Below are 24,702 nucleotides of genomic sequence, written 5' to 3'. Positions count from 1 at the left end.
CAGACCGTCGCCAATAGCCCATTGTGCAGCTCTAGTGCGACGTAAATTAACAACAACAACAAATGCTAAACTGGCTCTCAAGGTATAATTCTATAATAAAAAATAAAGCAATTTCTAATGATTATCAAACGAAAATTAGCTTTCCTATAACAGATTAAGAAATGCTTTTAGTTTATTATGTCTTAAACATAGGAAGCACACATATTTTTAAAAACACTTCATATGTAGATAATGGAAATACCTGTAGGCCCCCCCCCCGAAAGAAAATTTACTGGGAGGGGGGGGAAACGACGTCAATTCCCCTTTAAATTCTTTCCCCCCCTCAATTTTTAGTAATAAAATTCTTAAAAGAGAGAGCAATTACTTAATTTGTGTGATTTTTGCTTTGAAATAATTCTTGTTCATGCCACCTATTCGTGTGGTGGCTGGAGTTTTCATTTAATACAACTTCGGTCTGGGTTCTATTCTCCATAGTAAAGGCTGGATGTCAGCGATCAGAATCTTCTCTAATGTAATGTGCCCAGTGACATGGAAAAGTGTGCGCATGGTTGGATAGCGAGGTACGGAGATCAGGGGATTAATCATCTACCCTCCGGTATAAATTGAGTATTGCTAAATTGTATCAGTATTGCTTTCGGATCATCGAGGAATGACCCTAAAGTGCCCCTTACTAAGTAACCCCTCGAAGGTAAAACACTTAAATAGCATTCTCACTTTATCCGGCAGACGAACCGTCAAGAGAAAATGAAAACCAAATCTTTGATTTTTTCGGGGGGAAATATATTTCACCAATCAAGTTCTCATACTCCTTCGCAAGTGCATGAACCACAACTTCTGGCTCTTCAAGAAAGCTCAAACTGTAGTTTGAAACATACCGGTTGAGTTGATAAAAGTGCATAAGTGAAAACAGAATGAACCAATGACTTACTGTAGCGCAGATACAGCGATGTGGTTCTAAAAGTTTAGTATTATACTAACTTAAATACTGCCTGGTAAGCAGCATGAATTTTATGGCAGTTGAATATATTTTTTAAATAATAATTTTTCTTCGTGTTTTCAATTTATTTAACCTAGTTTAAGTTTTATCAAACATTTGTTGATTAATTAAAAATAATTCTTGTGTAAGAAAAAAAGATGGCAGCTTAGCTATTGTAATGATTTTTGGAGGCAATTCCTGAATGACACGTCAACAATAAAATTTGAAACTCTAACGTGCATGTGGACTTTTCTAAAATTAAAAAATATTATTATATTTCTTATTTGTTGTGGCTAATTCGAATTTTGAAATATTTGTGAACAGACATATTCATTTGCCCGTTGCTACTTAACTTTTACTAAGGTGGGTAGCAGCGCAATCGGGCTCATAAACGTTACATATATTATTTATTTTTTATCTTTTAGTTATGTTTAAATAAAATTTATTGGTTAAATTAGTTATATTGTTCATTTGTGTCATATTTTTTGTTCAATTTTAATCTTAACTTAGAAATCATAGTCTACTAAACGTAACAATGTTCCTTTGTGTTAGCCTTGCGAAAAAGATTACAATTATTATTAGATTTAATATTTATTTTAAAGGCGTCATAGAGTAATGAATTAGCTATAAAATGGCATAGATTTATGAAAAAGAAAATCGTTTTGCACAAGATTTTTTTTTTATAAAAAAATATACGTATGCACTTTTTTTACACCTATATAATCGCTTACGCGTGTCACTTATTTCAATGAGCTTGTAATAAAACATAATGCAAGGAAACTACTTAAAAACCGTCCTTAAATGTTAACAATATATATATTTCAAGAGTGCAGTAATTCCTAATTTGCAAAAGGATTTTTGCTGCATTGCGTAATACCCATGTTACGATCTACTTTAAGCAATGTTTAATGTGGCGTATATAAGAAAGTCTACAGTTCTGTTTTATGTAGACAAAAATAACTCCCTTTTCTGAGGGTGAGGGGCGATCTTTCAATGCAGGGAACTAATATAAACAAAGACGCTAATATAATAATAAATAGTGAAACTGCAATATTTTAATTGATACCTACAGCCAATACTTCATTATTGCCTAAATCATGGTGCTATGTTTAGCAGCAGAAACAATTAAATCCTGTAGCTAATCTTTTAGTTTTTGTTTAATTGTGAGATTTTGATTTTCAGATATGTATTGTACTTTGGCTAATAAAACACTTGAGGCCTTGTAATCTGCCAGACTTACATTTTGATTATTTAGAAAGGAAATTAATATTTTATAGGGGTTTGGATATGGTTTTTCGGTTATTAACTTATGAAAGTCAATGCCTTAGGTATTTCATTGAAATCTTATATGTAAATTTTTATTAGTACGACTTTAGTAGCAAGTGACTTAAAAATTTGGCATTAATGTACAAAATCTGTGCAACAGTTGACAGAAATTCATTCTAAATGTTTCAACTGTTCTCTTACGAGATAACCACATTAAAATAACTATGTAAGGAATTAAGAATCAATCTAATAAATATTTGAGTCATTACATTTCAATACAGTGTTAACAAAAAAATTTACCCTCTTATCAATTTCATTGTAATTTTCTAAATAGTGTTTTACTTCTTTTTAAAAGGATATTGCATATGATAATTAAAAGGTTTATCTCTTTGCTTAATAAATGTACAGCAAAGTTACTTAACAAATGTATTTCGTGTTCCAATATTTAATTTTTGGTTTAAATTTGATTCATTTCATTATGTCAGTGATCTATAACTTAAATTCAGAGTTTTGTTGAAATAAGGAATCTGATTAACTTTTTATATTATTTCAAAATGCTAAGAGGTTCTTCCTTATTCAAGATCTATATGAATTATTTGTAATTAAGGAACTATCTGTTCTCCTTAATAGTTTCAATTATGAATACAGTATTTATTTATTTGGTTAATTTACCCTAGTCGCCAAAGTTAGATTGTAATCCAATTTATACAATAAAAATGTTAAATATATATTCAAATTTTGGGAATCCGACGAAATTTATAAATTAAAATATTTTATTAAATCTTGTTCAAATTACTAATTATGTTCGCTATTTTTTTTTTAGAGTTTTCTGTCATTTAATTTTGTTCTACAGCAATTAAAATATTTACTGATTAATTATTGTAGCAAAGGGCTATATTTTTAGATCAGTTAATTAAAATTTTGGAGAAATATCCATATCAATACCAATGAGTATGTAATCAAATTTCAGCGACAAATAGAGAGTGGGATGTAAGAAACCAAAAGAATTACAGAATAGGACAAACTTGAAAGGTAAACTGATTTATTCACAGGCAAGCCCATATTTAGTTTCTTTTTTTTAAATTATTCCAATGGCAACATTCTGGCAGTTTTACTTGGCGATTTCAGATAGTTTGAAGAGATATCGAGAGGAAAATATCCTTAAAATGAATTTGATATAAATAATTGACCTTTTAAATTAATTTTCCTAACATATTTATAAATCTTATGCATTGGATGTTTAGTTTTCTTGTAGGCTTTAGTCTGAGAGTTAGATAAATACAATTGTACTTTTCATAAAATGTATTCTCAAATTTGGACGGATACTCTTCACGAAGTTCCCAAAATTTGGTCATGATGAGAAGATTTTGAAAAAACAAATTTTTACCAATTCTAATATTCTAATTAAAAATCTTGTAATTGATCAGTTTTTGTACATTGTTTTAGTTTTTAAGAAAATATAGTGTAGCTCTGCCTAGTGGTAGCTTTAAATTTGCCACTTCTGTATTTCATTTCAGTTTCTTATGTGCCACTACCTCATTGTTGCTTTGACTAGGTGATTATTTTGGATATAGTGCAAAATTCTTTTGTACAAATGATTTGTATGATTATTATCAACAATAATTTCATTGTTGATAATAATCATAATTATGTGATTTATACTTTTTTTCTTATTTCTGTTTTGTGTTTTCTCATTGATTAAGGATTATGCCCATAACTTTAAACACTCAACCATTTCTTATAGCATTGGGTGTGTCAGGTACTTTCAGAGAAGAGTATTGTTTGCACTTTTTTCTATTTTTAAAAGGTTGAACTGTACCAAACTTAACATTGACTCCTAAACGCTTGCTACTATTACATTTCAAGAAAACACCTGCCATCTAAAAAGAAGACATGGTATACCTATATAATTTCTACTGTTTTAGAAGCAGCTGATATGACTGACTGTACTTGTTGGCAGCTTCTTAGTCCCCGGTAGGCAATACTAGTTGCAGATTGAGAACATCCTCTTGAAAGTGGGAAGATTTTTCTTCAATGTAGACATTAAATTTTTTTTGTTTCTTAGTCATTTCTTTTTGGTTCCTTATTTCAGATTAAGAACAGCATCTTCAAAATGAAATGATTTGTTTTTAATAGTGACATTTCATTCTTCTTTTATTTTCTCTGTAAAAACAATTCCACAAAAGCATCTAATTTTATTTAATTTCTTCAAGAAATCTTTTGACTCTGGAGGGATAAGGCTAAAAATAAATAAATCTGGGGACATTTCTGTATTGCTTCATGACACATTCTTTGTGAGTGTGAGGTCTTTTTCTGCTCAAAGATTTGAGCATCTAGAACTACATTGTATTAAGGTCCTGGAACTGCAAGACATTCCGGTTAGGTGTTTGCCGAACTTCGTTTCACTAGTCATGCCCTTTGGTTTGGATACTATAGACCTATGGTTGATGTGACTCGCTCGTCTGAGCTGCCCAACCACTAAGTCAGTGGTGCCAAATGAAATCCCCAAATTATCTGGATTTGGCTTTAAGTTTTATTCGTCAAGTTTGCTCTATTCAGTGATGTATATTAGTTTCCTATTTGTTGATGACCATTTTTTTTGTTGTTCTAACTTATTTAGTTTAGTTTCTTACGTGCTACCACCTTGTTGCTGAAACTTTGTAACCATTTTAACATAGGTATGGGCATGACATTTCCTACCAATATCCTAAAGGATTCGACATTTATTGATCAGATTTTTCCTGTTAATTTGCTATTTTTATTTTCTTTGTTTTCATATTGTTTGATCCTTTTTAATTGTTATATGCCTGCATAATTTATAAATCTACATACATATTTGAGTTTCTTAAATAAAATTATTCTGATTTTTCCTAAGTTCACATAATATGTAACATTGAAACATCAGTAATTTTTAAGAAAATTTCCGAAATGTGAAAAGTTAATTAAAATTAGAAAACAAATTACATAATTTTCAAAAATATTTTATTCTGGTTGTATTTTTTATTTATGGAAATTCAGGCCCAAAAGGCTAAGTGAAAATGGGCACTACGTGACATATTGTTGCTTATGTCCAATTTTAAAAGGAAGGGGAGCAAAATTAAAATAGCATACTGAATTTCAAAAAAAAAAAAAAGAAGAAGAAAATTTATCTTCATCTGTAAAAAGATTTAAATTAATTTTTAAACTTTTTTTTTTTAAAATTTAGCTGAATTTAAACATTAATTATTTATTAAAACTTTATTTTTTGGAAGTATCTTGGAGGACTTTTAGAGATTTCTAGTAAAAGTGTTGAATAGATACTAATTTTATATTTAATGTGTACTAATAGATACTAATTAATAATTTTTTTACACATTTTCGTTTGTAATGAAGTAAAAATAGTTATGTTCAAACATTTTTTAAATTTATTTTATGCACTGGTTTTTGGTCCATCTAATATTCTATTATAAAATCAATCCATGCAACAATTCTAAAAATATGATTTATGGAAGAAGGAATGTGTACAATACTTCAAACTTAAATTTCATAAAATAAGAAAGTTGTTATAACCTTTTGCTTACAGTTCGTACAAGTGCACCAGAATGACAAACTGCTATGTTAGCAATGCACTGTAAGCAAAAGATTAGTTTTTAATATCAATTGCAATTATATGAAAATTTTTTCCTTTCTTCAGAGATTCTCAAAAATATTCTGTGAATGTCATGTGTATTAGGATGTATCTCAAAAAAAATAATTTATTTTTTTAATTCAAAATTTCAAGTCGATAAAAAAAGCTGTTACTGCTCTTACATAATTACCAGAATTTCTTTTAGTCTAAATGATATTCTTTGGTTCTCCTAGAATAAGCCTTAAGTTTTCATTTATTTATTTTTGATGGGGTCAGACATAAATTTAAATTAAAAAAAAAACACGTACATATAAAACAAATTTCAGTTTTAAAATTCAAAAATGCATAGTAATAGTAAAAAATTTATATATGTACTGTAGCAATAGGTCATAGAATCAATGGGAAAATCTTAATTTTCATTAACAAATACACATAATTATAATAAATAATACTTATAAATTTAAATTTATTCTTGAAGTTAGTTTGCCATTTTGGGTTGGAAAAGAGTTTAATTAAGACCTAAATATTACATTTCATTTGTAATTTTTTGATCATTACCTTACCTCATTGATCTTGAAAATTAAAATTTGTATTAAATTAATACATTTTTTAAAAGCAAGTAAAATTAAATTTTTTGGCCCCAAGAAACGAAATTTCAGGCTAATTTTATGAGACCCTAATGCTCATCGCTATGACCGAATAATATTTTGGTAAATATGTGAATCAGAGACAATTTTTTAAAGACATGGAAATTCTGAATATTGAAAAAAAAAGAAGTTTTTTTGAGATACACCTTAATGAAGTGTGATCTAGTCATAGTATTATTTGACTCATGAGTTATCTCTATTATTCCATAGATTGTAAGTCGTCTTCATGAATCACACTGCTCATCAGATTGTTAAATTAAACTAGTGATCCTTGGATTGCACATTGCTGGAAGACAATTTAACGATAATCTTCACTTATAGGTAATTTGTCCTGCTTCTTGCAAGCAGATTCTATTGTATCTTTGATCACTTATTGCAAAGAAGATAGCAATCCTTCAAATTTGTTGCATCCTAATATTTGCTGATATAATTTTAAATTATATTCACTATTTGATAATTCATTTCTCTTTAAAATCGAAATTCGCAAATATTATGATGTTCTCAATATCTAAACAATGTCTTTGTTTTATAGTTTGATTCTATCTTTTTGTTTTCTAACTGTCATGCTTGAAATAATATCGGGGGCACAGAACTGATGTTCCAAAATGTCACTCACGAGTATTAATCGGGGGAATTCTTTTTAGCACATCGTATTGTAATACCTGAATATATATATATCGGGAGAAGCTTATTTAGACTTCATCTCTTTGTCAAACGAGAATCTATCTTGGGAAAAGTCAATGTAGATGCAATTTAGAAAAATAGATGGCAGCACTTTACTGAAAGTTTCAAAGGATAGAGGTTTATGTGTAAGTTCACAGCATTTTTTTGTTGCAAAATGGGGTTTGGTTCTTTCAAACATTATGTAGATGATTTATTTTTTTAGAAAATAATTAAATTCCTCCACTGGAAGCAAACGTTACCACTGCCACACTGAGCGGCAGCTGCTTCAAGTGAATATGCAGTCGTTACAAAAACTTAAAATTTTCATGCTTATAATTCAAATGATCAATTTTTACATTTGAAGTATAATTGATTTTGTACTAAACACTTGATTTTTGCAGTAAAAAATGACAATTTCTGTACCCAAATCATTAAAATAACTTGACAGTTAAAAGCGAAACTGCAATGTAAGATAGCGATGCTCAAATTGCCACCATTTAAAAACCCTAGTTCTACGTCCAGAACTTTCTCTGTCTCGTATACTTCTATATTGGTATCTGTTTGCTGCAACTATCAAAAAGGTGCCCCAAAAATTTTAAGCTTGTGAAAATTTAAAGAAAAAAAGGTTTGTCCCGGTGTGGCTACTTATAGGTGTAAGAGTTATACCTTTCAAATTGGCCCTTTTTAGGAATTTTATTTCCTTCTAGTTTCTCGCTGGCTACTGCAGGCAAATCGCCAAAACTTTGAGTTTATTTTGATGTAGATATGAAAATCTTTGCTACTTTTGTCTGTGCCGCTGTTTATGAATGTTATATTTTCACTTATCAGATCAAAACAGAAACTATTGCAACTTTTATATCTATGATTACCCACATGCTAATGCCGAAAGCTGTTTTAATGACTAAAAGTAACAAGGTTTGTGGTAAGAGGCTATGGTTATCAGTTTTCTTCTCCAGGCACAGTAAAATAATATTTAGCTCATTGCAAAGATTACCAATTTTCTTGAATCTATCAGTTTTCTATTATGTGTACTATTAACAGTACTATTTCTTTGTAGGAAATCTATTGTCAACAAATTTTTTATTTTATTATTCTGGCTATTGCTATAACATAGCTGCCAACCCTTCTGCATTTTGCAGAAGCTTTCTGCATTTTTACTTATTTTAGCTATTTTTTCCTCTTTTATGCGCAGAAGATAAGATCTTCTGCATTTTACCCATCTGCCTGATAGCTAGTATTTTCTTTAAGTCAGACGTCGCTGTTTCTCTTGTAACAGCGTTTGGCAAGGCCGTAACTACATTTTTAATCGAATATTGTACCATCAAGTAGCTGGTCGAAAGTTTTTTTAAAAAATATTTCCTTTTTTGTTTTAAAAAAAAGATGAGTATTGCTTTTTTTTACTCATAATAAGTGGATTTATAAATAAATAATTAATCAAAATAGTTAAAATCCGCTTCTTTTATAAATTTATTGGTAATTAGTATGTGCTTGCGAATCTTCTGCATTTTTAGGCATTTCTTCTGCATTTTTTTTTTTTTTTTTGTCTATCTTCTGCATTTTTATAACTAGAGGTTGGCAGCTATGCTATAATGATGAATACTCCTCTACTGCAAAATCTTCTAAATAAGAATCTGGGAAATTTCTAGGATATCTTGAAAATATCCTGAAAACGATACTCTTTTATCCGAATAAGTTACAAGGGTCATTTTAAAAGTAAAAACCGATTGTGCATCCTATCAAGTGACGTCAGTTTAAGGTCAGCAACTATTTTCGAAGTCTCATGCCGTTATAACATTTTAAGTCTGCCATTGTTGATTGTATGGTTAAAGTGCTTTGTCCCCATGACAATCAGTAATCCTGCTGATTGTGAAATGCGTTCTGTTATTCGGTTTTTAAATACAATAAAAGTTCATCCTGCTGAAATTTACCAACAGCTTGTTAAAGTTTATGGTAAAGTTGCAATGAATGTTGGAAATGTGCATAAGTGATGTAGGTTTTTTAATAAAGGCAGAATAAATGTTCTGATAAAGAACTGGATGGGATACTGACGTGAATGGGAAGTACTGGCTCATCCGCCATACAGCACTGACTTAGCACCATCAAACTTTCATCTGTTGTTTTCTTTGAAATGTATTTTTATAATTTTTTATAATTCTTTTTTATAATTTTATGTTAATAAGAGTCACAACTGCCTTAATCTTTTGATTTAGTGCTTCTTTTCCGAATAATAATACTAATTGCATTTTGATTTTTTAAAAAAACTACTGTGCAAAGTAAAATTGCTAATTTTTCCATTTTGATATACAGAAAAAGCACACTATTGCAAATAATACCTATTATAAGATATTTGTTATTCGGAAACGTTTCGAAGTAAACTTCAAAATGCTTATATTAAAGTTGCAGAAATTGAATGTCTATAACGGATAAAAATTAATCTACTTCCACCAGTTTATTAAATTTTTTTAAGGTAAATAAATTTTACTATTTAACAGAGTAATATTGTATGAAAAAGAAGAAAGCGGAAAACAATTTTATTTATTTATGGTATGAATACCAAAAAAAAAAAACATTTTCTTCCAGCAATCTTAATCCTTCATGTTTATAAAGTCAACATGTGTTGGCGACCACCAACTAGCTTATGTTTCTTTTTATAATAGATATTTCTGCTATTTTTAAGGATCTTCAATTCTTCATCACATTTCAAAAGAATATACCTTTTATTGACCACATAACAACCCTACCCTTAATTTCCTTTCTTAACAGCTTCCTTTTGAAACCAGTATTCAATGATGTCAAAAACCATTTTGCTATTTTAGTATTAAATGTGTGTTTTTGTTTAATAGCAGCAAGCTCGCTGTGCGACAATTCCAACTACTTAACTAAATTTGTTGTTATAAAGGACTTTTCTACTGTACTTTTCTTATTAATAAAAAAACTGATTTAACACCTTTTCAAGCATATTTTAAGTCTGCTATGATTTGGAGGAAATGCAATCCAGTTAAATTGACATCCATATGTTTAAATTTTGGAAACTTTAAGTTTCCAAACTTGGGAAACTTTAAGTTTCCAAATGCTTATAGAAAATGTTACATTTGTAGTGTGAGTCTGGACGCAATTGTATACGTTATATCAAGGATTTCAACACATTTGTATATATTATATCAAAGATTTTTATACTTAAGTATAAATTATAAAATGGATTTCTAATTTTCACTCTTTTTAATACATTATGTCATAAATCTCGACACATTTGTAAATGTTTCATCGATGATTTCAACAAATTTGAATAGATATCAAGGAATTCTATGCGTTTGAACAATTAATTATGAACCACTATTGGAAAGCTCTAGTCTTTATTCAGAATTCTTATTCATGGTTTTTAAAATTATTATTAGACTATTTTTATCGTTTATTTCTGAGTATGTAAAAAAATTTTGCCTTAGTGAAATGCACTACTTTTGATTTTTTGCGACAAATATATATTAGATATATATTAGTCATTTTCATTAATATGGTAAATTAAAATTAATACCGCCTATAAATTTGCAGTTTTATTTTTAAAAAAAATATTTAAAAAAATCCAATGATGTTACATTTTTCTGACATTGCATTTTACACTTTTTTTACATTTTAATTATTTTTGTCTTTATATATTAGTTTAGATATAAAATAATTAGTAGTGTAAAATTTTCATAAATTTCTGCTTTAAATATTAGTTAAATTCAAAGATTCCTTAAAACTACATCATTGATCTAAAAATGCAAAAAAAAATAAGAAAAAAAACTTGATGAGTTTGTACGATTAAGGTTATTATATATAGTATATAATTAACCTATATAGTATATAAACAGTGATTCCAATTGTGTGCTGTAATGAATTAAATATGTTAAAACGTGAAATTTTTGAAATAATCGCACGTGAAAAATATATTGTAAGCAAAATTATAACTCAATTTTATATATATATATAAATAATCCTTTTCCTTTTTAATTAGCAGCTGAGGGAGAAAATTAGAATAATTCTGAGTATCATATTCAGGACCTGTAGGGAATTTGGGGATTTAATTATCGACTATGTCAACCTTCATCTATCATTCTATCAAGTGACACTTGATGTTTTTTTTTATATAATTACATTCTTTAAGTCTCTCATTTTGAGTTAAAAATTTTTTCTATCATGCGTGAAAATAAGTTAATTATTTTATTCTGTTCTATTCTTTTTTATACTACTCACAGAGATTTTTTTATCATACTTTGGCTCGGGTTTCACATGTTAATGGAGTGCAGATGGTAATATACTATATCTAGCATTGAAGACTAGTAATCTGTAAAGATAAAATCAAGGTTAAATTTTATTATTTTAGTAACCATTTTCATGATTTACAATCAGTTTATTTTAATAAACAATATATTATTGCCATGAGTTAATATATTTTCTGCAAAAATAATTGGAGGATAATATACATCTTACTACCTCTCAGTCTGTTTTATTGACACAAACTGTAGAGAAGAATTTAGTTATGCAATATCACATGATCCAGGAAGAAAGATGTTAATATATATTTTATAATAGTTTATTTCATGCTTACATAATCTCTCTTGTTTGCATTTTCAGGACGTATAATTATTCTTATTGGTTATTATTCATATCGAACGACAATTACTGTAATCGAATGAAAATGCAGTTTTTTTTCAAAAAAATTCTCTTTAATATATTTTTTTAGATCTAGTCAAAGGTAATGAATAATTTTCTTTTCGGTAGTAAAATCGTTTGTAATACTTTGGTGAAACAAACATTGTAGCACCGTCAAATTTACAATTTTATCGTATTTGGCGAGGCGGCGAATGCGTACCGTGAGCCCTGATACTTTTTTGCCATTTTTTCTTGATGCGTTGCGGGTGTTCGCTGCAGGTATTTCTAATTAAAAACTTTAACTGTTCAGATAACTCATCTTCTATTTTAAAATTTTTTGTTTTGTTTATCAACCGGTAGAATAATTATGAACATGCATATTAACAGATGGACGAAGAAGTAAAGAATTTCTATTTTATATAGGAACCTTCTTTCAAGAAAAAAAAGCCAGAATTATAAAATTTTTGAATTCTAAGTTTCTCTAGTCTGGAATCCAGTTTAGAGGACTCACTGTATTTATACAGACTTCTCTCTAAGAATTAAAAAAAAAAAAAAAAAAAAGTAGGGTGCTTTTGTGAAAAGGGCACTTTGAATTTTGAAAGGGGGCTCACTTAACATTGTAAATATTTGTCAAAATGTGCAATATAATGTAATAACTGAATTTTATGCTCAGTAATTTTTAAATTATCCTTTCATACTATTTTATGAGTATATTTCAAACAGTAATTATCTTTCATTATCAAAATAAGAGAAAGATTTGTTGTTAATAAAAATAATTAATGGCATGCTAAGGTATTTATTTAAATAATTAATTTTAAAATCTCTTAAAAAAAATTAATGCTCTTCCCCCGAAAAAAGATACTTATAAAAATTTAACCTGCTGAGAATAATCCTGACAAAGTAAATATTTGTAATAGTAATCAGAATTAAACCTATAAGCACAAATAATTTCACCAGTGTGTAATTATTATTTAAAAACATTGACTAAATTTTTTCAATATAGAATTAGAATAAAAAGGCAATGTTTTTTAGGAATGGCGGCTTACTTTTACAAAGAGGACATATTTATTGGGTTCAAAGTGCAAGCAGGGCGGGGGCCCCCTTCAAAAACAGCCTAGGGAGGACACTCATATATTTATGTGTATTTAAGTCTAGTTATATTGATAATAGAGGTTTTAACCAAAAAAATAGAGGGCAAAGAGTGCTTAGATAAGATGCAAATGGAATGTAAATTTTAAATTATTAATTTTCATTTGTTTGTAAAATAATTTGCAACTAAAGAATTAAGTGTTTATATGAGTTATTATTTTTGAATGTTGAATAAATTCATTTAGTATAAAAAAAATCCTTTTTTTTTCTTATTTTTTACAATTTTAATAACAGCTTGCATTTTAATGTTTCATCGAATTATAATTTTTAAAAGCATCACTCGGATTGATTAAACTTTGCAAATATTTTTAAATTTTCCAACTGGACTTATTTAACTTTCAAAAAAAAAATGGCACTTATATTAGTTGATGTATTTATTAAATTAAGAGTTGTTTTACTAGTATGAGTAATTTTGAAAAACTTATATTTTTGATTTGAATTAATTTGCTCCTCATACGATACCTAACTGAAAAATCATGAGAGTGTTTAGGCATGAATAAAAATAACTGAATAAAGCGTTTTTAAGAAGCAGCATCTAGTTTTGATTTTTTAGCTGATTTAATTGAATTAAGCTAATTTCCTTGATTTATATTCTTTAAACAATTTCAAATTATAACCTTCGGATTTTTTTAGTAAATCCAAAGTGCGAACTTCAACTACTGAAGCATTTTTTTGTTAATTACAATAAATGATCAATTCTATATAGTCATGCTGTAAAAGACCTTCATAAGTTTTTTTCCTTTGAAGGCTTTATATATAGCTAAAATAAGATAGTTTGTAATAAAAAAAGGTTTATAATAAGAAAGGGAGGGAAAAAAAAACACTTAGGAATTTCTTAGTTACACAGAATTATTTGGATGAAAGAGGTTTGAAAAATTGAGGTTTTACTTACTTTTCTTCTGTTCAAAAAATATAGACAAAATTTTTTAACTAATTTTGTCTTATTTCTTAAAATAATTAATTCTGTACCAAGTTCAATTTGAAATTTTTTATTTAGGTCAAAATTTGTTGAACAATTTTTGCTTTTACTACTTAAAAAACTTTTTTATGTTTGTTTTAATAGCAATGTTTGTTAACATATAGCACTTCTAAGACACTAGTATGATCATTGATGACCCAAAATCTTATTTTGATGATAATTTTTTGTTATTTTTAACCACAGTATGCTTGACCTTTGCTATTATCTTATGTAGGGTAAATTTGACCACTTTCTGATTTGTTAGGCTGCACAAATTTTGGCTAGAGCTCTGTGTAATAATTTGACAAATTCGTCGACAGCCAAATCAGAACTAAGATAAAATAGAAATTTTTAAGCCAAGTGTATGTAGTAGACTAAAAATGAGAAAAAAAATTGCTAGTTTTTTGGAGAAATTGGCGAAAAGTATGCTTCAGAATGAATTGGGTTGTATATGAACCTCAGGTGCCATTGGAATGAAACTTATTAAGCTGCCATATTGTCTTTTTTGCTTTGTTTTTGTGGCAATACTAAATACAGTTAAACCTCCAGAAAAGATCACCTCTATGTAGCAACTTTCTCTTTTTACGACCACATTTGGAAGGCACATAATTTTTTCCATAGACTTAGTGTTGAAAAAAGCTTTTGGGAGAGATCACCAAAACCTGTGCACTAAATGCAGAAAAGGCCAAATAAGGAAACATGTAGAAGTATCAAAACAAAAAATATTAACAAAACAAATTAGCAAATTAAGATGTATTCAAATATATTTGGTGAGCTCTTTTTGATGATCTGTGACTACAACCTCATATTGCAGTCAGGATGCACTAAAGACAAAGCTATGAATGGTTTATTTTTAGAGTTTAAGGTTAAATAAAAAGTTATTTTAGAAAAAATACTAAGCATCTCAAGCAAAGAAACATCTCATCTTTTACAGCAAACTAATTTTTATGATGTAAAATTAAATACAAACTTAAACAAAAAACATAATTGTTATTTATTTAAAATAGTTCTATCATTGATAGATTTGTTTTTACATATAGCAGTCAGGATCATTTTTATCGGTTCTAAATTTTATTCATCAATCCGATTTTCATGACGCCAACACAAGTGGCATTTCCTCATTAAGAAACTGACACTAACTAAAATTAAAATCGTTTTAAAAAATCTTGTGCATCTGATAATATCTCGAAGTCAATGATAAACAACTAAGACCCACCAACCTCCATTTTACTGGGGAACAGAGAGGTTTCGCTGTACAAAGTTTAAGCAAATGACCCCAAAACCATGCTTAAGATCAAAACTTCCATTTCAGTGATTATAAAAAACATTAGGCTTCTACTCTTCAATGAATTATGCAGATGCAAGTGATTCCGTTAATGTTCTACAGTCTATCAAGTATGAAAAAGGTTTACGGGTCATCTAGAACTCTTTATTCTCCCTCAAGAAAATGCAAAATAATGTGCCAGTTGAGTTAGATGGCAGAATTGAACCTAATTATAGAAGAAGAAAAAAATTTACCCCGTATTGATAACAGAAAGAAGATGTGAAAATAATTGTGTGTTACATTGCTATTTTAATTAAAAACTTTGATTTCATTTATAACTTGTTTTTTTTATATTTTAAAGTTCTTTGTTTAGTCATTTGAAGGAATCCTTATCAATCAACTTACTAAGAGATGTATTAGAAAGTAGAAATTTGTCTTCTCATTTACTCAATATCAAAAAAAAAATTTTTTTTCCTTTTGGAAACTGCTTTTCCCCTCTTTTCTCTAACTTCAATTTTTGAAGCATCACATAAAGCGAAAATTTATTTCATTTCACCTAGAATTCAGTACTTTTTTAAAAATTTAAAATGTTTTTGATTAGTTATATTATTTTATATGTGAACCCACTTTTGTTAAAAAGGATCTGGAAATTTGTTTCCTAATTCCCCTCTTTTCTCAAACTTTAATTTTTGAAACATCACATGATGTGGAAATTTATTTCATTTCACCTACAACTTAGTAATTTTTTAAAAATTAAAATGTTTTTAATTATTTATATTATTTTATATGTGAACCCACTTTTGTTAAAAAGGATTTGGAAATTTGTTTCCTAATTCTAGTGATAAAGAGTATCAAGAAGTAGTACCTAAAAAGTATTCCCTAACTGCCGATTTTACTGAGATCGAAACTGCCATTCATTGCTCATCGAAATTGCCATTTGATATCTTAACACTTCAAAAGTTTGCAGAATTTAGCTATTTTTCTGCATCGGAGCATAGTCATTGATGACAAGTGTAATGAACATGCCATTAACAAAATTTGAATACCAGTACCTAATTAGTTATTCCCATAATTTGATATGGAACCAATAAATGTTTATTTTTTTTCCTTTTTTTTCAGTTTTGGGTTGAAAAATAAAATTATTCAGCAGTAAAAAAATTACTCTTACTGAATTACTCCCATAATTTAACTTGCGAGAGTTTTCGATGATTATCTGCAAAATTTTTGTAATTTTCAAGATACTTAGTAACAAACGCAAGATATGCTTCTGTTTCTAAGCTCAGTTGCATAAAATTTTTGCATTGAAATTAATAATATTTGCATAAAATTTGTGAACAGCTAGTTAATGAAAATCTTATTTTTTATTTCACACAACTCAATAACTGTCACTCTGTAATTAATAGTGTAGATAAAAATCTTGACAAAACGGAAAATTAATAATATTGATATAAAGTTCTTTTTTGAAGTGATAGTATTTTCTTATGCGTTCAGCTAGTTGGTGTAATTAATCCAAGTCATTAGTTAGTCCATAGCTGAAGTAATATCTTTTTGCACAAATGAGGGTAGGGTTAACTTTGTGCTATTTATGAATAAAACAAAACATGAATACAGCACAAATAATGGTACATGAATGGACAAAATGTGCTTTATTCACATTGTTTTTATTTTATTGATATATTGTATCAATTTAAACTTGCGAACTCATTTACTGTTTCACTTAGCTTATTTTATTTACATTTCCTCCATTTCTTTTAGGAATATCTATAATAAGCCCTCTTGTACAACAATCCATCAATTAAAAACTATCAATCATGTTGTATCTTGAAGATTACTTGGAAATGATTGAACATCTACCTCAGGAATTAAGAGATAGATTTACAGAGATGAGAGAGATGGACCTGCAAGTACACAACGCTACAGACAACTTAGACGAAAGAGTGAAAGTGTTCTTCCCAAATGCCAAAAAACTAAAGCAAAGTGAGAGGGATGCAGAGTATGAGAAAATTAGGATCGAATATTACAAGGCACTCGAAGATGCTGATGAGAAAGTACACATAGCCAACCAAATTTATGAATTAGTTGAAAGGTACATACGAAGGCTAGACCAAGAACTGCAGAAGTTTAAAATGGAATTAGAAGCAGATAATGCAGGGATAACTGAAATGTTAGAAAAACGGTCTCTCGAATTAGATAATCCACCACCCCCTGTTAATTCGTTATCTTCGAATTATTCGAGAGGAGAAAAGCGGAAACATGGTCAGCAAAATTTATCCATTACATATACAATGGACAAACAACAAATTGGAACTGATAAAGTGTTCTCCTCGATAGCTACAGATGTCATCAGGGACTCCATAACTGGAAATAGGGTAACTTTGCCGGGTCATTCTCCGTCGTCTTCGTCCACGAGCAGTAGTAGTTCGACTAGCTCTGCTCAAGAAAGGACTATAGTTCTACCTCCTCAAACTAAAACTACCTTTGGGGGCACCAATGCTTTGGCAGCGGCCGCCTCTCAAGCGATAGCTGCCACGCAACAATCTTTAAAACGAGGCTCTGCTCAAAATCAGTCAAATTTAGTACAACAAGGACGTCGCACTGCGAGTTTAAAAGCCAGTTACGAAGCCGTGAATGCGGGACAAACTCTCGGCAAAGAACTGACCTTGGGCAGTCGAGAAGCCACCCCTACTCCGATACAATCTTCGTCTACCAATACAGTTCCTATAGTTAGTGAAACAAAAACTAAAGTCAATAAGAAAGCTCGCACAAGTCAGGTGATACAGCCGCCTCCCGAACCATCACCTTTGTTGGAAGATTCGGAAGATTCTTCTGCAATTGAGGAAAATGCCATGTTTTTAGATGGTTATGATCCCAATGAGCCAAGGTATTGTGTTTGCAATCAAATATCATATGGAGATATGGTTGCCTGTGACTATAAAGACTGTCCGTTTGAATGGTTTCATTATCCCTGTGTTGGTATTACCCAACCGCCAAAAGGCAAATGGTTTTGCCCGCAGTGTTCAGCTTCCATGAAACGAAGAAATAGGAAAGAAAAATAACAAAAAATTATTGTAATTAATGAAAATTTACTTTGTGATATTTACTTAGTTTATACAAATTGCCTCTTTTTTTATTTTACTTTTTTCCACCATTTGATTTTTATTTTGCCTCTTTAGGAACGATGAATAAATTTATTTAAGTGACTGCTCCTTTTGAGTATTTCTTATTTAAAGAAAAAAACAATTTGTACATACATATCTCAAAGGTGTCCTTAATTATTAAACATTTCAATAAATATGCTGAAATTTTTATAATTTTCCAAATTTTTATAAAAGTAACAGGAAGAATAAATATTATATGTCTAAAAAAGAATTGAACAAATTTCAAATTCAAAAATTATGTTATGTTACCATTAAACAAAGTAAATAACAAAATGAACAACAAAGTCTTCGTAGCAATTACCCTTGATTTGATGGCAAAAATGCATTTGATGTGGGAGAAATATATAAAAAGCTTCTACCTCTCTATTTCCCCCTCATCACTATATCATACTCAGCTGTTTTTCACTAGCGAATCCACCTATTTAAGTACTACTTAACGATTTTCCATTTTTAAGAAATTTTCTCCCCCTTTTTTGTAAGTAAAAATTTAAAAAAGAATTTTTTGCACAACTTAAAAATCTGAGTTTTTAAAAATATTTATTTTTTCACTTACGTACAGGAACTACTAAAACTATTACACCTATTTTATGCCTGTTAATCCATGCCAGTATCGTACAAATTGCTCCCAATAGAGAATCAGTATCCTTAAATTTGGAGGCAATTTTGTCATTATTTTTTATATTTTGGATTGCCAGTCCTATTATCTTTCGTTTACACAAGACTTTTTTTTTAAAAAAATTCTAAGATCTCTTCTCAAATTCAAATAATTTTGCTATTAACAAAGAATTTCTTCTTTTTGAAATTGTATCTGTTTTCATGGGCATTGGACAAATTCTTGTACTTTTCATCATAACAATATGTTTACCTTTTTTCAATGTTTATTATTTTTTTTTATTGATGCCTCACCTATTATGTTTGAACACTCAAACTCCTAAATTCTATTTTTTGAGTAACTACTTTTGTTAATTTTAAGATTTCACTAAATTCTTTGAGGCCTTCTGGTTGGGGGCAGAGAATCTGGATCTTGGTGAGGTTGCTGCTAAAGCGAGTATAGTTTTCAGCATATCTTACAGCTGCAGTTCCTAATTTCTTTTCGGTTATGGAACCTTAAATGATGGGCCTTCTTTTGGTGGAACCCCAAATTGGAATAATATATTGTTGGCAAAGCCCAAACAAAAACTACTGATTTTTAAATAGTACTTATTTTGAAAATATGAGTAATGAATTTTCTTCATTGTTTTATTAATATGAGGCTTAAAATCAGACAGTTGAATTCACAGGTCAAAATCGTCATCTAATTAACTTTCAAATTTGTTTATTATTTTTTTTATCAATGCATAAACTAAAAACATAGCTGCCGACTCCTGGTCAACTGGTTTAATAAAAAATCTAATTTTTGCACATTTTAGAAAATTCTCTAAAATTGAGTAAATTTCCTAAAAAAAAATTCCTATTGAAATAGAATTTTTACACAAATTATTGCTTGCTTGGATATTTAAATAAGTATTACTAATGCATAATTAAACAAGTTTCATTTACAGAAATCAGTTTAAAAATTTTTTGTTCTAAATTGTTCAGTTTATTTTTATCTAACTCTCCTTTTAACTAAATAAAGAAGTGTTTTTACTATCATTTAATGTCTATTACTATTCAAAATTAAATGCACAATACGTAACATTTCAAGTATATTTAATGTCAATCATAACTGGAAAATATTGCAGTTTTTCTATTTTGATGACTATAAAAATTTCCTATTTATAAAATATTTAGTACATCATGTAACGATTATCATGAAATTAATTTCATTTCTTAAAATCTACTGGATTTTTTCCTATCCATGTTGGCAACTATGTGAAAATTAATAAAATAAGCTGAATTACTGAAGCTTGAATACAAAAAAGAATACCATATATGCGCGTAGAAGTTGACTTTTCAAACACCTAAAATACTAAGAAAGTCGAGGGTATAGTTGGACATTCGTTTATCGTGAAATATTAATGTGTTATAAACAATGAGATAGATATTTATAACTCAATATCAATTTACCTCTTCCAAAACTTATTTTTTATGTGTTATATAAAATTAATATTGCATTTTCTTTCATTAAATTTTTTGTACATGTAATTTTTTTTACCAATAATTATTTTAAATTATGTTCTAAAAAAATAAGAGAAAAATTTTGATAATTTATTCAGGAGGATTTTAAAAAATCTAAATCAATGAAAACTTTTGAAACATACCAGAAATCTACCACATTAAAGATTCCAAAACATCATCTGTCTTAGATTCAATAGTGTTAGCAGTGGATTCTATATCATCGTGGTCTCACAGTGGACTGATCGTAAAGATACGGTCGCCAGTAGGGCACCAAAGTCGAGCATCACTGGCTGCTGTCAGTAAGTGGGTGGGTGACCATTTGGATCAGTGTGGTCTCCTGGAGTGATTTCTTGAGTAAAAATAAATAAATAAAAAAGTTCAAACCAAAAAATTTAAACAAGGTTATTTCCTTTTTCTCAATATTTCCTAGTTTATTTAAAATTTTACACATTCCTATGATGACCTGGAGAAGCAATTGAAATTTACAAATATGTCTTTCTTTCTTGAGTTTATGATTATAACTATTTACTGATAAAAAATGAATATTAATCTTGAATCTAAGCTAAGCTCTCTTACAAACAAATAAAATAAGCTGTGTTTTCAAGTTCCACCTTTGAAAATTTGATTTTCGAAAACTTTTGTGATCAGCGATTTTTTGAAACATCTGAACCTTCGATCTTCCGATCACGGTTAGCGAGCACAATCAGCCCTGGGTCTCTATATTTATGTTTATGAAAATTCCTTGGCAAAGAGATGGGTGTTGACGGGTCTGTTTTAGTTGCATGAATTGTAGAGGCTTTTGTCAAATATTTATTTGCTTGCACAATAAGATCTTTACACTTATTTGTTTGCTCTAAGTGGTTTTGAAAATGCTAAATTGTGTTAACGAAACGTTGTCACACATGTGATTCTTCCGCCAATTTAATTTCTTTGTCGGGTTTTTGCAGTTTTTAATATTTTAAACTATTCCAGAATCTGCTAATATTGCGATTCATATTTACCTGATTTTAATATCAATTTCGACTTTCGTATTTACCTGATTTAAAAACCTATAGTAATATAATAACCTTTGTAAACATTATTTTAAAAACGAATATCACGATTCCTGTAGGAACTAAGTAGGAAATTAATAATTAAAAAGGTATGATATTCTGCATTGGTAGGTATTAAATATAAATCTTTGCTCAAAAAATTATATTAAACATATATAGCAGGGGTGGACAAGTTCCTTAATAGTCGAGCCATTTTTCAAAATTTGAAATTTTTCGCGAGCCGCAATTAAATACGTATTTAAAAGGTATTAAAATTTTTTTATAGAAATTATATTTATTGAAAACATATAAATAAACATACAAAATATGTGTATTGAATTTAAATATTAAAAATTACACACATTTATTTTACTTCTCTTGATAATTCTTTAAAATTTGGTGAATATATGGTGACAGCACTTCTCAGTAATTCTTTGAGATGCTGGTTAGTTAATACTGATCAGTGTATGGATTTCACGAATTTTAAAGTGGAATAAAATGATTCACATAAGCACGTTGTTCCGAATATTGAATTAATTCGACAAGCGGCCTTTTTTTAAAATTCAGGATACTTCGATTCTGGTACATATTTCCAAAATTCAGTAGTCGACGTCGACTTATATTTTAATTGTAGAGCTTGATCGTCTTGCATCTCTATTAATTCTAATTCTTCAGATGCTTTTTGGGTCATAATTATATTGGAAATGGAAAACTCACCTTGAATTATGTTAATTTCAAATGGATTCAGAAAAATATTAAAATAATATAGCACAATAGTGAACTCGGGTACATTTATCGAGAGCCACAAATAATCCCTCAAAGAGCCGCAGGTTGGCCACCCCTGATGTGTAGTATATAAATTGATATCGAGTGTTTGCACCAAAAATTTTCAGGGTTTTCGTGTCACAATTACCCCTGGTGCAAGGATGAGATTCTTCCGCTTTTTCCATTTTTCCCGCTGAAATTTTTTTTGCACAAGTTAAAATATTTTATGGGGAATTTAATTTTCCACAGAGCGAAATTATTTAAGTCCTCATTCCTCCCTCTGAAGTTTCTCTAAAAATCATTTCCTTCGGATAAAACTGGTTGACCTTTATACAGGGATGAGATTTTTTTCACCTTTGTCTCTCGAATTTCATCCTTTTTTTTTTTATCAAAAACTCAGATTCTCTAAAAGTTTTTTTTTTCTTTATTTATTTATAAATATCCCGTTTTTTTTAAAAAAAAAAAAAATTCAGTCGTTGAAGTCAAATTATTATATTTATTTACGATTTTCAAAGAAAAACAGAAAATTCAAACTACGTCCTAGCTTCTAATCCTTCCGCATGTTTACTTATATTAGCTATTTTCTCCGATTTCACGCACAGAAAATAAGATTTTCTGTATTTTTTATCCGTCGGCGGGATAGCTCGTATTTTTGTAATTTAGACGTCGATGCTTCTTGTATTCTGGAGTGAAAGCAAAAAAAAAAATAGAGGTGGATTTGCGATGAAAATATTTCTTTGCTCATTCAATTAATCTTGTAAATTTTTATTTATTGTGTAAACTAAAAACAATTCAAACAAGCCTTTTAGAAATCCCAAGTCCAGACTCTGCAAATATCTAGATTTTTATTCACCGATTTTAATAACAATCATCGATTTTCGTATTTACCCGATTTAAAAGTTGCGCATTGCAATTCTTATTTACGCTTTTTAAATATCGTACATTATGACTCGCATTTACGAGATTTAAAAATCTAATATCGTGTTTTGTATTTTTGCATTTTTAAAATCGCGAATTTATTATCAAACATCGATTTTCGTATTTACCTGATTTAAAAGTTGAACGTTGCGATTCTTATTCAGGCCATTTAAATAATGTACATTGTGATTCTTATTTACGAGATTTAAAAAACCAATATCCCGATTTGTATTTACGAGCTTTTAAAACCCTATGTAGCTACGCGAGCTTAAAATCCAATGTCGTGATTCGTTTTTGCGGTTGTAATATCGCACGATTTTAAAATTATGCATCTTGATCTAAAAATTACGCATCATGATTTATATTTTCGCATTTTTTAAATTTGATGTAGTTTCATATTCATGTGATTTAAAAGCCTCATATAGGAATTTATAATCACATGGTTTACAAATCACACTTTTTTTGTCAAATTTTTGTTTATATATATATTTATTTATTCTTGGTTTTCCTCTTTTTTACTTTCTGCTTACTCACATCCCTGCCCTGGTGTCGAGCACAACAATTTTATCTAATAGATGTTGTATTAAAAATAAGCAGATTGTATCAGGGATTCTATTTTTAGCAAAATATCCATGGCAACAAAGACTTATTAAAGTTTATATAGCATATATTGAACTACTTCTTTGTCAGAAAAAGTAAATATTGGTGGATAGTTTATCGAATAGTAAAAGTTTTATAATTTTACTTTCACTTTATTTTATTTTTAAGTTTTAATAGATTTTATATATAAATATACATCTGTCATAATTGTGAATAAGTCTTAGTAGTAAAGGATATTTTACTTCTTTTGTAAACAAATTGGAAAACAATTGGACTTTTTAATAGCAGATTTTTCTATTTTCAGTCAAACTATAAATACGATTTCTGCTCAAGTTTCTGTCTGTATACATATCCATATTATGTGTATAAAACATCCATATTAAAAAACACAGCATATTTCTTATTTTAAAACCTATTTGTCATATTGAAAGACACATCGTGCTAATGAGTTTCACTTAACCATTTGCTCCTGGAAACCTAACACCTGCTGTAAGCAAAAGGTTATTTTGATTTCTTTGAAATTCTTGCATGTTAGGTAAAAAGAAACAATAATTTTGACGAGATAGTCAAAATGTTCAGTACAACAAAAAATTATCTCCTCTATATAAATGTAACTAAAATTTAAAGCTTGGGTACACTAAGCATGATGATGCAACTGTCTAAAAGTACAATCAGCATAAGTGATTACAAATTTTCTTTGCTAAAAGTGCAACTTAGATAAGTTTAAAAAAGATAGAATTGGTTACATTAAAGTATCAAATAACGGACTGAAACTCTTGCTTTGTGTGTAAATATAGTGAGGTCAAATTTATTGGAATGGATATAGCAAACAATATTGTTGCCAATTGCTGTTATTTAATAAAAAATCTAAATTTTTTGGTGGTATTTTCAATTTTCCACTAAAAATTGAAGTAAAAATTAAATAGCTAAATGTCAAAGAAAGCTGTTCTGTTTTCTCCTGTGATTACTAC

At 28.8% G+C, this 24,702-nt stretch overlaps 1 protein-coding gene across 5 annotated transcripts; it reads left to right on the top strand.

Moving 5' to 3' along the window:
- The first annotated feature begins 1,050 nt into the window (after positions 1 to 1,050).
- Ing3 (Inhibitor of growth family, member 3) lies at positions 1,051 to 18,368 on the top strand. Of its 5 annotated transcripts, none has more exons than XM_016073994.3 (3): positions 1,051 to 1,339; positions 6,707 to 6,817; positions 16,918 to 18,368. In XM_016073994.3, the coding sequence occupies exon 3, from the start codon at positions 16,974 to 16,976 to the stop codon at positions 18,216 to 18,218; it is 1,245 nt and encodes a 414-aa protein (XP_015929480.1). In that variant the 5' UTR covers positions 1,051 to 1,339; positions 6,707 to 6,817; positions 16,918 to 16,973; the 3' UTR covers positions 18,219 to 18,368. The 5 variants fall into 5 exon arrangements, with proteins under 5 accessions (XP_015929480.1, XP_087016675.1, XP_042910569.1 ...); XM_043054635.2 differs by lacking the exon at positions 1,051 to 1,339 and adding an exon at positions 2,187 to 2,304; XM_071181928.1 differs by lacking the exon at positions 1,051 to 1,339 and adding an exon at positions 3,218 to 3,274.
- The last annotated feature ends 6,334 nt before the right edge of the window (positions 18,369 to 24,702 follow it).

This window comes from Parasteatoda tepidariorum, chromosome 4 (genome assembly GCF_982258835.1).
Source record: "Parasteatoda tepidariorum strain Cologne lab strain chromosome 4, Ptep-v5.0, whole genome shotgun sequence".
NCBI lineage: Eukaryota > Metazoa > Arthropoda > Arachnida > Araneae > Theridiidae > Parasteatoda > Parasteatoda tepidariorum.
The sequence above is the reverse complement of the archived record's forward strand: the minus strand, read 5'-3'. Positions and strand labels throughout refer to the sequence as shown.